Raw genomic sequence first — 17,336 nt, 5'->3', positions numbered from 1 at the left:
GGTGTTAAAATCTGGTCATCAATAGGACACAGCTTATTTTTGATGTTTTTCTCTTGGTGGCAAGATTGGTGAAATTCTACTGGTTTTTGTATGGCCAGCCTAGCCAGCACTGAAGTAATGATTTTGTTTGGGACAGTTTTTCCTTCTGTTGTGGGAAGAGTTATGATTGGGAGGAGTGCACAGCTAATGTTAAAGAGATCATGGTCAATGCTCAAAACCCAGGACAAAGGTTAGGGTTAGGATTGATCATTAAAGTGATTGTAGATAACAAAATAATGCCTCTTCTATTCATATACTTGCACTACTCTCTTGGTTAAAGACATCTCTGATTGCAAGCCGTGCTTTCAGAGAGTATTGCACTTGCTTGGTCATTTCACCAAGAAATTGTTGGCTCATAGCTTTAATATTATTACTGCATGTAGGACTGAGTTAAATTTATTAAAAAACAATATACTATCAAGATAGTCTACTTTTTGCAGTACTGTATATGTTTTGTCTTGAAGTTAATTGTCACCCACCTACTGAAATGGTTTTCTCTTCTTTCATGTTTTTTTCATTGTAACAAGTGACATTAAGCAGTATGTAGAGAGCTGGAGTAGAGAGAACAGGAACAGGTATCATTCTAAAGTTCACCATGCCCATATTAAGGGAGGGCGGAGAAAGCTTTCTTTGATTCATCCTAGTGATCAAACACAGACGCTGATCAGTTTTTATGTGCCAATTAAATTGAAGGTATGAAGTAACATGATTTAGTAATCCACATTTCGATTAATCGCCCAAACGTGCCGGTGCAAGGGAATGTGACGCTGGGATGGTTTTTTGGTTGTCCTGGATTTTCCAGAATCCTTGTAAGCTCACTCCGGGGCATACACAGGATCACAGAAGAATGAACAGGTTTATAACTATGCATAACAAGCCCCATCTCTTAGACACAGCATCTTTCAAACACATTGTTGTCTATAAAAGATGTATGACTCAATAGGGTGTATCTTGTGACATTTAATTAGATTTCTTTTATTTCTTTTTTATTTTTTATTATTACAAAATCATTACAAAAATACAAATACCTCCTTGAAGATATACTAAAAGATGTACGATTCTAATATCCGTTAAACTAAATGAGATCCTGAATTGAAGCAGGCTCATGCTTTGTAGGATTTGTCGCTCATTTCTATCAAAAATAAATATTGTGTGTGTGTGGCAAAGTGGTTGATTGGGTACAGGTGCAGGAGTGATGCAGTGCGTAATTAAGCAGACAGAGAGGTTTGTAATCCAGTTTGGAAAAAGGTTTATTTATATCCAGGTTTGGTGACCCAATAATAATCTGCTCTAGTGCAATGATTATTGCCCACATTGTCAAACAGGTAACACAGCCATACCTATCTTCCTGCAGTGATTTAGAGGACAGATCTCAAACCCCAGTGCACTAGAGAGGCCACTTTGAAAAGAGCTTTGAAACAGACTTAAGTGTAAAAAGTTGTCAGGATGTTAACAATGAAAAGAAAAATTGCAGGTCTGTTATTTAAACAGTTGTAGCAAGACGTGGGGACAAATAACGCTGTATTTTTCGTTATCCCACAGTATTTTTCAGTATCCCGTTACTTACTCTTTAATGGAGTAGCTTTGATAGTAGTGCTCAGGTAAATCGGACTATAAGAGATATATCCCATTCGGTAGTGGTTACATTTCAATGCTATAAAAGAGTCCAAACACGTATGTGGCTTCTCCTGGTGAGGTATAGGTTGTTCAAATTGTTTTATAATAATAATACTAATATAAATAGACACAGATTTCGTTCATTTGGTTTTTGTTTCATGGTTCAAAATCCAGACTTGACGTTTTTTTTCAGTCCAGCAGTTCTTGTCCAACTCCGTGATTCCATCTGAAGGATGATTGAAGCAGACCATTTCTTACTGTATTTGATAGCTTGCTATGGCAGGCTGCATTACCACGGGCTATGGAGTAGTCTATTTCCGGAAGAATCATCACAATCTTTTAATATCATAGCTCTCTGTATTTTTGCAGCCAAGATGTTCTTTATGTAACTACAACAAATGTCAGTCCATCAAATAGTGTATTAGATGGAATCCCTGATCCCAATAAGCAGGTATGGAAAATAAGATGATAAAGAATTATTTTAAAGACTCCAATCATGTCCCCCCTGATTCTTAGGCAAAATAGATTCAGTTCTTTCCCTCTTTCTTCAGTCATTTTAAGTCCTGGGATTAGTCTGGTTAGTCTTCTTTGGACTCTTCATGGCCGCAATGTCCCTTTGGTGTTGTGGTGACCAGAACTGGACACAATATGGCAAGTGCAGTCCACCTACTTACTGCTACTTACTTTTATTATTTTATTGCTCGCTTGTAATGCTTATTGTTACTTCTTTCAATGTTTATCAGTGTTTTATCTATTTAAAGCACTTTGGGGCAATTTATCGTGAAAGGCGCTATATACATAATAAAGATTGATTGATACTTGGATTTGTACTCCACGCTTTTGAGTAGATATCCAAGCATTTGCCTTTTTGATTGCTTCCCCGCACTGTGTGGTTGCTGTCAGTGATGACTCTATTACAAAAGAAGCTCTTTCTCTTGGTATTTGCATCTTACATTTTTTGACTGGCATGTAACACTTTACATTTGTTGACATTGAATTTCATTTGCCACCTTTTTGTCCGTTTTTGAACACGGTTGTTTGCAATTTGATAAGTTTGCTAATTATCCCCTGATGTAAATAAGAAACAGGAGGGCCCTGCGGCACCCCACTGAGTACACTTCCCCAGTGAGAGGCTTCCCCTCTTAGAAGTACTCTCTGCTTTCTGTGTTTTAAGCAAGCTTCGTATCCACTTGCATTTACTACCTTATTTTACCACAGATTGCAGCTTGAGAATTATCCTTTCATGTGGAAGTCAACGTATATGCCTTTTTTGTGTCTATCGTTGCAGTGACATCTTCGAAGAAGTCTAAGGAGCGCCCCTTTCTGAATCCCTGTTGACTGTCTTCTATGATGACATTGCTGTATAGATACTCCTCTAGGTTCCCTCTTTTATGATTTCATGATTTTACGAGCTATGGTCAGACTGATGGGTCTGTAGTTTACTGATTCTACCTTATCTCCCTTTTTATGGGTATTCCATTTGCAATGCACCAGTCAGCTGGGACATCCCCTGTCTTGATTGATTTGTGAAAAGTCTTTGCCAGCAGTTTTGCGATGATTGGCACTTCTGCATTCCTTTGTTGTCATTAGTATGTTAAATGAGGTTTACACGATGTGTCAGGCCATAGCAGTACACAGTATATACACTGTAAAAGTGTAGAGTACAAATTCAAGGAGGTTATGATGAGGTTGTATAATGTGCTGGTGAGACCGCACTTAGAGTACTGTGACCAATTCTGGTCACCACAGCACCAAAGGGACATTGTGGCCCTGGATAGTTCAAAGAAGAGCAACCAGAGTAATCCCATGGTTTAAAAGAATAAGCTAGGAAGATAGGCTGAAAGAACTGAATCTGTTTAGCCTAGAACAAAGAATAATTAGGGGGACATGATTTAAGTTTTTAAATTCTTAAAAGGACTTGACGTAGTTGACCCTTACCCAAAGTGCAGTACAGAAACCAGGACCAGAAGACACAGTTGAAAATTAAGTGGCGATAGACTCAGGAAAGAGGAAATTAGACACTACTTCTTCACACACAGTGTTGAGCGTATGGAATGTCATGTTACCTAGTCATGTTGTTTAGGCAGAATCACTTGGATTCCTTAAGACCCAACATTTTGAGTTCAATCAGCTACTAGGAATCAGACGACCTTAGATGGACTTCCTCTCGTCCGTAAATTATTTTGGGGAATCAGTTACAAATGTGATTAACTTGATGAGAACTCATGCCAACCCTCCCTGTGACACAGAGGACTTCAGTGTACAGGCTCCCGCAATCAGCAATGATTTTACAAATATATGTATAATATATTATAATAAAAATATGAAAAAAACTGGTGCATTGTTTATGCTGGTATATACAGACTGCTATTGTGTAAATGTCTAGCTTAACTTTAATAGGATTTAATGTGGTGTTGACAAGGCTTAGACAGCATTATCTGTTTACTGAATTAAAATAGCAGCCTGGAAGTTCATGGTGCTCTTATTAAAGTTTACTTTCTCAGGGGATCACTTGGGGTTCAATAAAAAGAAGTTGACAATTGTGTTTTTAAACTCTACCCTTAATATACACAAATAGGGTGTATTTTGCTGTGTTCTAGTGTGTTATAAGTCAAACATGACTAGTTTATTTTGTATTTTATGGGTTTTTATTTAGTATAGTATGGAAAGACTAAACACAACCGTTTTTCCTTTCATATTCAAATAACTATGAAATGCAATGCCCCAAAATAAACTAGCCTGGTTCATTACAACTGATCATTTTCCAGTTGATGGTATGGTCCCTGAACTTTAAAAACAGAACCACCACAGATGTGTATTCACAGTTGAGAAAAAAATGGTTCAGCTGTACAAGAAGAAATACAGACACTAGGGCCAACTGGCTTATTATGGCTTTGTTTTATTAACCACATTGCCCACATGTTAGCTTCATATCTTAATTTTTTAATGCATTTTAGCCAATGAGAAAATCATATAATTATTTTTTTCAAAAATGTTCATAGCAAAATGTAGTGCTGCAGACATTTCTTTAATGTCACGTGCATTGCTTTAGAATGAAAGAATCTCAGTGGTTTGTGCCGCACCTCTCTCAATCTCTCCACTCTCTTGCAGGAAATGCCGGAGGTGAATGTGACTTGGAGCGAGGAGGGGCCACAGTCATTGGGCTCAATCCACATCTCCATCGCCGTGGCAACCGAGAAGGGTCTGCTCACACCCATCATACGGGACGCCGCCACCAAAGGGGTGCAAGAGATTGCAGCTAATGCCAGGGTAAGACTGGACTCTGCCAAAGAGGAATGGGGTGGGACATGAGATTTCACAAACTCACATTTTCCACTAATTATGCACATTATTATATGTTTTATAACCTACATTTTATTACCTACATCTTCTTAGATACAGCTCAGGGAGACCTAGTATCACCAACTTACTGAGCTGTTAAAATTAATCATACAGCAAATCTATCAGATTGTCCTTGGCTGTATTGGCTTATTTGGATGGTACAGTAAAAATGGTCATGGCCTAAACTTTCATGACACATTCGTTGACAACCATACATTGATGCAGCCTTCTCTCCTGATTTATTTTATTACATATATGGCATGATTGGGTTTGGCTGTATCATAGTTTGTTTATTTCACCCTTAGGCACAGTATAGATTATCACTCAATACAACAGCATCTAATTTTGTTAAATGCCATACAGTGAAGGTTATTACATCTTTTTGCAAACTACCAGAACTATCTAGTAAGCTAGTTGCAAATTCTGAAAAGGTTGAAATGCATTGTTCCCTTTCAAGTACAAAATGTAACCATTACCAAATGGGATGCCTTTTAAATCCCGAATTACCCGAGTACTTGTATCAAAGCTGCTTCTTTTAGCTGCTTCGTTGTCTCCACCCCCAGGAGATATCGGTGACCATCGCAAAGGGATCAGCGGCATTTTTCTTTCAGCCTGCCTGAGAAAAAGGCGAGCTCTGACTTCTCAGTCAAGACCACAGAGAGAATAATAATTTCGCTTTAATATTAAGCGTATAATTCTATTTTAACCTAGGTTCTGATTGTCTCACTGTGGCCTCGTGTGCTGTGTGAAGCAGGGAACCAGGGTTATAATAACTGTGCTGTAAGAAGACATTATTTTGTATGATTACCATTTTGCGTTTTCATATTTCTTTTACTCTAATTACATTTATTTTCATTAAGCACATACCGTAAACTGGGATATGCAGTGCTGCTTGGATATTTTGCTGTTTGTCTTGCACATAAAAAATGGGGAAATATTTACAACAGTAAAGGGCCCTTATACTGTGTTTAATATAAAGCTGTGTTCATTATGAGTATGACCGGAGCAGTTTCATTTAATACCCCTTGTAAAGCTCTGCTGTGAAACACACTCATCTGGTATGCTAAAGCACAGGGGTAATGCACAGAATAATACTTGGTAGGATCAATCATACTTTAAACTGTGTTTATATATATTATATTATTAATGTATCAGTCAAGCATAAACTGTGCACTGGATAGAAAGTCAAACAATCCCAATATAAAGTCTTTGGTTTTAAATTTATTATTTTCTTAAACATAAATAAAGGCTCAATTGTAAAACGTGCTTTTGCGGACAGCTACAAGAAAAACAGGTTAGTATTCATGTAGGTTGTGACTTTTGATACACATGTAAACTGCACTCAGGTACACAGCACACCTCATATATAACGCACATCCTGTGTATAGCGTGCTGCAATGCTGCTAAAATATCTAAACGTGCGCATAATATTGGAAGAATTACAGTAAAATGAAGGAGCATTTTCAACATGGTGCTTTTTTCAATGCTACATACACCTCATTTCACTTGTATTAGCAGTATTTGCAGCAGTGTGGAGTAGTGGTTAGGGCTTTGGACTCTTGACCGGAGGGTTGTGGGTTCAATCCCCGGTGGGGGACACTGCTGCTGTACCCTTGAGCAAGGTACTTTACCTAGATTGCTCCAGTAAAAAAAAAACAACTGTATAAATGGGTAATTGTATGTAAAAATAATGTGATTTCTTGTAACAATTGTCAGTCGCCCTTGATAAGGGCGTCTGCTAAGAAATAAATAATAAACACCGTATAAGACCGTAAACTGAACTGGTGGGCTTAAGGCCCCTGTATTTATACTACTATTTATATTACTAGAAAGTTCTAGAAATGACTCCAAGTTTACTCAGCACTGAATCTATCTGGAATGTTCTGGAAAATAGGTACATTTCAAAATATCACTGTCCTGGTCACAAAAGCAAAGTTTGTGGGGAATAATAGCCATTTTCTATACTTTTGAGGCATAAGCAATTAGGAAATAACACTTACTACCCAGGAACAAAAATTGTGTTACATAGTGTAATAATAATATTACAACCCAGATTGGTGTGGGTGAATCTTCTAAATGCACTACCACAGCAGCTGTTTGTGGGTTGTTCTTTCTGTGAGATATGGTTGCATGTGCAAAGATTTTCCTTGTTCTTTGAAACATATTCCATATTCTTTGTCTTCAAGAGATAAACGGTTGAAAGTATTATTGTCTCTGAGACATGCTGCGGCAGGCACGTCCCGACACTGCATCCAGACCTGAATCGTTTAAAAAATAATTATATCCCCTTGGAGCTGATCCAGAGTAGCTTAGTTTAATATACTGCTGACAGCATACTCGATTACAGGCTCAGTGCTGCTGGTGTGTAGCTCAATCTCAATCCCATTTATTCTCAGAGATATTGAGTTTTTTATTGCTGAGTTTTTTTTATTTTATTCATACTTTTATATACTTATATTATGTGATTCTCTAGGTCAAGGTTGATTTTTAAGGGTTGATTTCGATTAAAAAAATAACCTTTTCCTGACTCTGCGCTGTTTCTCAGTGTCAAGCCATGTGTTCCTGCTATGACTTCCATATTGATACACAAACCAGCTTTAGAGGAAATGGTTGGAGATAGACTTAGAACAGAGGGAAGGAGACACTGATTCACACAGAGAGTGTTGAGGGCATGGAATAGGCTAACTAGTCATGCTGTTGAGGCAGAAGCACTTGGATTCTTTAAGTCCCAATTTAACAACTTAAGTTCTGAGATCAATGTTAGGAACCAGACGAGCATAGATGGGCTGAATCGCCTCCTTTTCATTTGTACTTTTTTATGTTCTTATATTGCCTTTTGCTACAGCTGCATTGGGGCAATACACTTTGAGTTACTGTCTTAATGTTTGGTACACAGCTGTATGCTTATGTCTTACTTAAGTCCCAATACTTAAGTCCTGTAAAAATGTAGCTTTTCATTGCCTCATTGTGTTAACCCCTGGCCATTCCAATGATACAAACCACGTTCTTTGACACCTGGTCTTTATAGTTGGTATGCAGTTGTATTCTGTCATGCCCTCAATAAACTCTGTTACAGATATTGTGTAGTAAAAATGTAAATTTCCACTGCCACATGTCTTTAACCTCAATAATTTTTCACATTTCTATATTACTTCATATTTACAAACCATTCAGTCAGATATGACATGCTCATTAGATTATTGTTCTGGAGTGCTTTGTTTTTGTTCACTAAAACTCCTATTTCTAGTTGTCCTTGTTTTTTATTCAAAATTGTTATTTGCGCTGCTTTTATTCTGTATATTTAATGTATATATGTCCTAAACTAAATTGTTTAATTATTATTATTTCTGTAATTATTCAAAAATGTATCAATCTGAACAAGGTGAAATACTAGAATTATCTGTTTTTTTCATAAATCCCTGCATTGATATTTATTCTTTTCAATTTGAGAATATCTCATCATAAATTGTAAAGTGATGAGCCCGGCAGTGTGGTTCAGACAGTGGGGCAACTGAATAATTATAGCCCTAAATTATGTATGCGGTTGTCCTTTCCATTAGCTTTGCATTGAGCAAGTTCTGAAGTTACATCTTGTCTTATTCATGGTTTCTAATTCTGTTTCTTCAGCATCCAGCCTGGTTCTAAGTAATAATTTAAAATCTGAAACTAAACTATGAGAAAGTGGTTTGATCTACCTTCACCCTGCCAGGAGAAGCCATGGCTGTATTACCCTAGTTAGACTTGATAAGGGTTTTATATTGTGATTGTCTGACTTTAGAACAAGTGTACTATTTATGCTTAATTGATCTATTGCAAATATGCCATATATAAAGTATAATTGATCCTACTCAGTATTAGCCTATTTGCTTTATCCCTCTGTTTTTAGAATTCCATAGGGAGTGTGTCTTAAGGTTCATTTACATACTTGAAGCATCCCTGTGAGGTGCTGCTGTTTCAAGTGCTCTTATCTAATAACTATCTCAACTTGCAACTGCATGTTTTCAGTGTTCTGGAAAAATCTAACCTTGCACTTTGACCTGTTATCTAAGGTGGCTGCCATATTGTGGTTATTGAAACAATTGTATGACTTATTTATTTTCTCCCATGATTGTAAATTAAATATTTACGTTTTTTTTTTTTTAGCAATAGCTGGAAACTGTGTTACATAGTCATGTGACCATATGATAGCTTTTACAATTAAAATCGGACAGTATGTTTCATGCAGAACCCCCTGTCTTTAAGTGGTCCCAGCTATTTCAAGAATTCCATTAATCTTACCTATCATGCATTTCACTATGCAGGTCTTACATGTTTAGTGTTGTTATGTTAAGCAATAAACCTGAAGCCTGTAAATGCCCACGCTAACTCATTACCCATTCACCTGTAGGGATTCTTCACTATAGGGCCGGTTTACATAATTGTAAAGGAAACAATCAATCCATGCTTAAACCGGATGGCATTTAGGGTGTGCAGAGAAAAACAATGGTTATTTAAGATGTATGAAAACAAACAAATCCTTGTGAATGAATTGAGCTGTGTGAATCAGAAGGTGCTCCCTATCCCAAAAGATTCCAGCACTGTGGGTAGGGCTGCATTCCCATACTGTTCTTTTGTTCCACAGAATGCAGTGTCATCACCAAGACAGGTGACAGTCTGGGAGCTTTTACAGGGCAGGGGTTCACGTGGGTTATGTCAAGGGAACGTTGCTGAGAAGTACAACACATTTGAATGTATCGCAAGGTTCAAAATACTGTGATTGTGATTTACAAAATGACAAAGGAAATGCCTCCAGCTTAACCTTAAAGTCAATGTAATTCAAGCATTTGAAGGTCAATAGTTACATTGATTTGTTTCTGTTTTGTTGGCTGCATTGTGTATTGAAATACAGAAAACTAGAGTTATCTGCATGCTTCCTATAAACTGTTTAGACTGAATGTTGTGGGGTGTTGGGTTGACTGGTCGGCTCGTAAGTTTGGTGTTCATAACTCTGAGGTTCTACTGTGTGTAAAATGGTCACACATTTGAACATGCTTGACTTCCATTAAAAGATTTGATAATGTAAATAATTAATGTGTACAATTGAGAATCTAACAACATCATTTCAATTTTGTGATTGCACAATGCTATGAGAATGGGCTTATAATGGTCTTATTCATGTTTGAGTAATTAAATAAACAATCCAGACAGTGAGAATATCCTAAATGAGTTAGAAACAAATTGCCTGCCTGTCTAGATGTGACTTCATCAGACTCCGCTGTCTGCGTTTATCTAGAAATTCACATGGGTGGAGCATCAAACACATGGTCATGTCATTGAAACTTGAGCGGTATCAAGCTACTTTCTAGTTTTAAATACTATATTTATGGACAGGATGTGCAAGTCTCTTGTAACCTGGTCAGGTTTCTGATGCGTATGAAAGTGCAGTTCACAATGTTAAAGTATGGTAGGAGGTTCATATTTAATGGTTTTATCCAATAAAAATACATTTCTAACCTCAAATACAATTTATTGTTTGTGTTTTTTTTTCAATTAGTTATTAACCTGACAATCCCTTTACTAATGTTAGGTTGATATTATTATATACATAAAGGGTATTTACTTAAATGACCTGTATTTTCTAAAAGCAAAACTCTGATGTTTTGGGGAATGATCAGAATGCACCTGAATTCACCCTACTGTGTATATTCTGATTTTAAAAAACGTTTTCAATATTTATCTAAATTATGAAACCTACAAATCCAAACATCTAGTTTAGCCTGTGGAATGGACCTTGTATCTCTTCTCCTGTAGTCGTAGAGTGCGGGAGACTCCGACTCAGTTTGTCTGGTCTAGTCCCTACACATTTTCCAGTTAAAAGATCAGAATTCACATCGCAAAATGACTGTGGCCAACCCTAGTACATAGTGATTTTATTGTGTATTGTACATTTTGGATGCTTTACAACCAAACAACAGTTAGAGGATAACTGCAGAAAATATGCTCTGGATTTTTGGGCATTTTCAGCTCTTTTGGGAAAACTCTTTCTCCAGTGCCAGGCGACACCACCTGTTCTAGGCAGATGTCTCATGATTGTTATAGTTGAGATGCTGGTAATTATAAACATCAGATAGAGGCAATTCAGTTTAAGTGTGGTTTCTACTGATGGGAGTATGTGAGCATGGCATTACAGAACATTCTAAGTTATGTATTTAAATGTAATTCCTCAGGGACTGTGTATTAAAGTCTAATGACATGCATAGAATAGCTACCACATACAGTATTAACTGGAAAGCAATTCATTAAGGCGTGTGCTGGTTGCTATTTTGAATAGCCTAAAAGATGAATTGGTTTGGTATGGAACGGAGTTCTGTCATTCAGAATGTTTAAATTAAAACAACACTTAACATTTATTTGCCAGAAATATTGTACATTTAAGGCTGTGGTTGTAAGTTTCTGTAAGCTATTGTATATATGCTTATTTTGGTTTTAAGAAAATAAATAAAACCACTTGCAGTTTTCTATGACCGTGGTTTTCAACTTTTTCATTTCAAGTACCAGTGTTTCCAGCAGGGACCACCAGGTGTACCAGTAATTATGTCCAATCTTAAACTGCTGTTGTAAAACCGAGACCTACCCCATTACAGCCAGGTTTGTGTCTGTACTCGCTTGTGTGTTGCCTCATTCTGCTCCATGGTTAATCTAGCCATGAACTCAGCATGTTTATATGTTTTATATTTTGCAAGTGTTGTGCATGGAATTGGTGACCGCACCTTTCATTGTGTAGAGTTGTACAGTAATATGGAGACAGCATGCTGCAGCTGCCATGCTCAGTGTTAGTGACATCCTGATCTGACAGCATGCAACACAGACAGCTCTTATGATTTACATACTGTTTATTCTTCAGTAAAAACACGTTTAAATTGCAGTGAGTTTTTTTCTGCTATATTTACGATATTAATATTCTAAAGCTCAAATTGCAAAAAGAACACAAGGTACAGAAGAAGTAACACACAACAGGTTGTTCCAATGTGGTCCAATACCCACATGCCCGGGTAAACAGCCTAAACCTGCGGATTCTGACCATATTTTGTCTCTTAAGTAGTCAGCATTGGTTTGAAGGCCCAACAAGTATGATTGCAGGAAAGAACTGTACATCTATAAGACCACTGTTCAAATAATTAAAAACTAAAAACAAAACCATAAATCTACAGTTCAGGTACCATAGTCCCATGATTTTTTTTCTGGCATGATTTTGGTGTAGTCCTTATTTATGCTGAGATTCCGACGGGAGCGTCACATTGGCTCTGGCGCTACTGAAAATCGGGGGTAAAATAATTGGGCACACAAAATGTATTAAAAAAAAAAAAAAGAAGTTACAGTATAAGGTTTGTTTACACTCAAGTGCAGCTGAGCTGGGCAGTTAGTCTGGGAGAGTCTACCTGAAGAAGATTTCTACTCTGCTTTTTAGCCCCAGAATATAGGGCCACCTGGAATTGGATCTGAACTGTTTTTTGTTGTGCTGTCTCCTCAGGCATTGGCCCAGAAAGCTCGGGACGGAAAGCTGCTACCAGAGGAATACCAAGGTGGCTCATTCAGGTAAGCTGGGCTGAGAGAAACAATATGCTGAGGAGAGGCTTATTCTAAACAATACCATATTTCACTGGAGGTGTCTTTTGCAAACCAAGTGAAAATGACAGCCATTTCTTTTACCCCTCTCTTTGGCTTTTGACCAAAGGCTGCAATATTGTAGTCATGTGATATTTTGGTTTCCGCATGACAAAGACTAAACATTTTCTTTCAGATTCAGTACACAGCTGATTATCTCACTTAAGTTCCATTGTGGGTGTTGTGCAGTAAATAGAAACCGTTTCACTGCCACATTGTACCTTTGTTCTGTGATTCTCATCCATTTTATGTCACTTTCACAAATCATTCTACTCCCGGGATGCTTTATTTGTTCTAGTTCTCTTTGTTTTTATCAATTCTAGCACCAGGTAAGGGGGATTGTGAATTCTTTGTACTGTTCAGTTCTCACAGCCTCTGTAGATCTTAAAGACAATAATAAATAACAGAAACATGACACCTAGATCTTCAAAGCTCATTTTGTTTTTGATTTAGTATCGGATCACTAGCGCGATTAGGTGCCATCCTCCCTATTTTCTATTAACAGCAGCAAGTACTCAACTCTATTAGGAAATTAAGAACACTTTGGGGTCCTTCTCATTTCATTGCAGGCAGGCTGAGTTCACTAGATCTATATCTGTCCTGTTGCTTTAGCAATGTGCACAACATGAATTTGATTTACGGAGGGGAGAAATCATTTAGAGTTTGTTCATGTTTTGATACTCTGATAAATCTCTCTACAACATTAAACATTAAAAGCATTTGTATTAAGCATGTCATGCACTGACACCAAAACAACAAATTATATAAAAAATCTTTTTTTTTTTTTTAATTAGCAGTAAAAGATTATCATTTATATTATCAACAAAAAAAAGTCAGTTTGAGTACAGTCAACCATGATAATACTGATCAAGATCTTAAAGAATTGTAGCATTACACGTCTCCAGCTGTTTAATTACGTACCTGTTATTTTCCTATTCATTTTAAACATCCTGGCAGCCTTTTACACTTACAATTTTAAAGTCATGTTTTCAAAGCTGTTTTCAAAATGTCCACTGATAGTGTAAGGATAATTGCCTACATTGTCAAACAGGTAACACAGCAATAACGATCCATGATGTGGTACGGAACAAAAAAGCCAGATCACTTTAGGGCTGCTACGATTAAATTGAAAATCGATTTTTCAAAGTGGGCTGCATGCTCCTTCTGCGTTTCCTGCTTGATGACCACATCGATCGTCAATGCAAGTACAATCAGTGCCACCCACAGGTGATTAAACTAATGATGTAGTCCGATTTCCGGTTCCCAAACTATTTAGAAAAACATCATGTCCGCAGAAGGAGGGGGAGAGGGGTTGGCATCGTATATACATCTAAATAAGCACTAGTGTTACAGTTCTACATCAGCATAAAAACATCAGAATCACAGAGCAAAATATAAGTAAAAAATAAACTCATCGCAGCCGCGATCAGACAGTAGTCTAAAACAAGGACAACAAAACACAAATATATAGTCTAGCTAAGTGCATTCCCCCCCTCCACCCCAGCACTAGAGCAGACATTTTGAAGAGAGCTTTGAAACAGACTTTGTTATAAGTGTAAAAAGTTGTCAGGATGTTAACAATGAATATAAAAATTACCGGTACTTTATTTAAACAGTTATAGCAACATGTGGAGACAGTTGCTACTTATTCTTTAAGAACATAACGGGACATCCTGTGAATGATGGCTGTTGTATACATGTGATATATACAAGTATTCTCCATGTCTCTTCCTCTTGTAGCATCTCTAACCTGGGGATGTTTGGGATCAGCGGCTTCAGCGCAGTGATTAACCCCCCACAGGCTTGCATCCTGGCAGTGGGGCGCTCACGGCCCGAGCTCTCTCCCTGCCTGGACCCTGACGGCAGTCCTGCACTGCGGCAGCAGCAGCTCATGACGGTGTCACTGTCCAGCGACGGGCGCCTGATAGATGACCAGTTGGCTGCGCAGTTCCTGGACAAGTTCAGAGCCAACCTGGAGAGGCCCCAGCGCATGGCACTCATCTGAATATTCCCAGGATGGCTTAGAAAAGAACAAAGTGAACTGGAGAGGAGGGGAGGAGGACCATGTGTCATCCTCAGTTTACTTCATGTAATAAAGTTCCAAACCGATATAAAGGGAGCTGATATACTCGGTTGGCTACTTTGCACTGCTGTTGTGGAAAAACCTGTGAAATCTGAAAACTCTGAACCTCCTGCATTCTAGTATTTTTAGTCTTAACATCTTGATGTAAACTGTCCTTTTGGTGTATGTGTGCATCTTAAGCAGTTAATGATATTATGCTGTAGTCCCAGAATGCTATCTGTATTGCTTTATGATGGTCATCAGCAGCACAAAGTCACCAACTGACTTGATAATCACCTCTATCGATGTTCACAGGACGGGCCAAAAATCGTGCAAAATGGAGATTGTTCGTTTTTAGTGCAGCAAATCCTCACAAATTGGTGTCCTTGTTCTTTTAAACACATCTGAACGCGTCTGCATTGAGCACTATGAATATTACCTGAAAAGAAAAAAAAGGGACTGACAATGTTGCAAGACTTTTGGTTCACCCTGTGCCAATATATTGTTTCTCAGTAGCGTTCTGTGATTAAGGTATTTGCCCAAACATTTTATCTTTTCCATATTACTGAAGAAAACTTAAATGTTACACTGACCAGGGGAGTTGTGAATGCAGTCTGTTACAAAAGTGTTTTTTTTAAGACCACAGAATGGACAATATCATCCTTATTCTTGATGTATTTATTTTGTGTTCTGTCCATTCCCTTAGTGCACTTTTACGATTGTTTTCAATTAATAAACACTGCTCTAGGTGGCCAGTATCTTCTGTTATGATTCTGCAAGACCATGCAGTAAATATGTTTAGAAAGGATGAGTGCCTATAAAATGGGAGATCAGGCATTTTTGCCAAAATGTGCCGTTTTTTCTTGTATTTGAACCGTTAAAGCAATATTTTAGGAACCCAGCTTATATTTGCAATATATGAAGTTATACTCCACCAAATTACTAACCTTGAGCCAAAGGAGTATCTGTACATTTTATAACCGTGAAAGCTTTTTCCCATAAAACAAATGTTTGATGCGCTGCTACAAATTAAATATCGCCATTGAATTATTATTTTCAAAATATCAGGTGGCTGATTTCCCACCTTGCACGTACTTCCTATACAGTTGTATTTCCTCAGCTTACCCATCGGAATTCTATATGAAGAGTAGTGAATCAGTGAAGGGCCCTTTCACAGTTGATAGAACATGTGGACCGTGAGTAAGCACGGTATATTGCAGCTCTGTGTACGACACATGTTTCTAGTTTGTTGTACACCCCATGTGTTGAAATGGTTTTATTTTTGTGAAAGCCTGTGATCAAATCAACATGATTGGTTAGTTCATACCCCTTCTCCCCTTGTTTTAGTGGTCCAACACATGACTGGAGACTTGCCATTGGTATCTGAGTTACACAGAAAGCTGCTGTGTAGAAGGGAAAAAGGTCTTGGTTGTATCACAGCTATTTATCATTCTGGGCTTCACCAGCTGAGAATGACATCATCACGACCACGCATTTCTTCTGGGAAATCATCCAGGAGAAATATGTATCACAATTTCACATTTATTTCCTATTTAATTTGCTTTTGTGCGATGGTACAGCAGCTTCGCTCCATCACACTGCCTGCTGGCAGTCTCATTCTTCTGGATACTGTGTTGTTTTTGTCTGGTCCCCCAAGGGTATTCTTTATTTGACTGCATCACAAAGCTGGTGCTATCTCCAACAGTTGGGGTACTGCATAAGGGATGCGGCTTTCACACCTCCAGTTCCGACTGTTTAACTTCAAGAGGTTCAAAGTGACGCTAAAGGGAAGGAAAGGCATTCCTTCCCTGCTCTGGGATATTATCCTACATGGTTCATGTCTGAATATTGTTTTGTAAATTATTAAAATGAATCTATTATAATTGAGATAAATAAAGTTTAACTTCCTGATAACCCTGTCAACATTGTGTGTTATGCTTCAGTTTTCGTGCTCTTTATTAGGAGGGGGAAACTGATTATACCACTCCAGTTTACATCAAGAGATGAGGATTATACCGACTCCAGTTTACAGTAAGAGGTGCTCCACCCATAAAGAGCCAGTATCATGTCTATAAATTATAATACATGTCAACAAGATTTTTTTTTTTTTTTAGAATTGTCATCTTCATACCATCATCGTACTGTATTCTTCTACTTTTTGGAGCACATTCACATCCTGATCATCTGTAATCCTGTTGCAAATCTTTTGTCAAGAAATTATCACACAGCATCAGAACAAATAACACAAATGTATTTCTAAATGTAAAATTAAAATACAGTATATACGTAACTACACAAAATCGCTGATAAAAACACTGAAATCTCACTAGTGTGCTGAGCTGTCCCTGTTCCTCAAATGATAAAGCGTTTGCTTAGTCAAAATACATAAACATTAATAATTTGGCATTTTAACATATTGTTTGTATTGCATAGTTTCTTTATTGGTAACTAAAGGTAGTTACATATTGATGGCCAGGTCTCGCCAAGTCATAACCGTAAGAAATCAGTGTGCTCCCTTTCAAGTACGAAATGTAACTATTAACGAATGGGTATTAACCTCTTTAAGACCCGAATAAATACATCAAAGATGATCGCAGAGCCTGTGACACAAGTATGGCATGCCCCAAAGGGC

General features: G+C 37.6%; 1 protein-coding gene across 2 annotated transcripts in view; it reads left to right on the top strand.

The window, feature by feature from the left end:
• Positions 1-16,618, top strand: part of LOC117435071 (pyruvate dehydrogenase protein X component, mitochondrial-like) — a 49,727-nt gene extending 33,109 nt beyond the window's left edge. For both annotated transcript variants that reach the window (XM_059002755.1, XM_034057986.2), the window contains 3 exons: positions 4,768-4,926; positions 12,509-12,573; positions 14,383-16,618. In XM_059002755.1, the coding sequence (XP_058858738.1) occupies positions 4,768-4,926; positions 12,509-12,573; positions 14,383-14,647 (489 nt within the window). In that variant the 3' untranslated portion in view covers positions 14,648-16,618. The remainder of the gene's footprint in view (positions 1-4,767; positions 4,927-12,508; positions 12,574-14,382) is intronic.
• The last annotated feature ends 718 nt before the right edge of the window (positions 16,619-17,336 follow it).

Source organism: Acipenser ruthenus, chromosome 28, assembly GCF_902713425.1.
Source record: "Acipenser ruthenus chromosome 28, fAciRut3.2 maternal haplotype, whole genome shotgun sequence".
Taxonomy (NCBI): Eukaryota; Metazoa; Chordata; class Actinopteri; order Acipenseriformes; family Acipenseridae; genus Acipenser; species Acipenser ruthenus.
The sequence above is the reverse complement of the archived record's forward strand: the minus strand, read 5'-3'. Positions and strand labels throughout refer to the sequence as shown.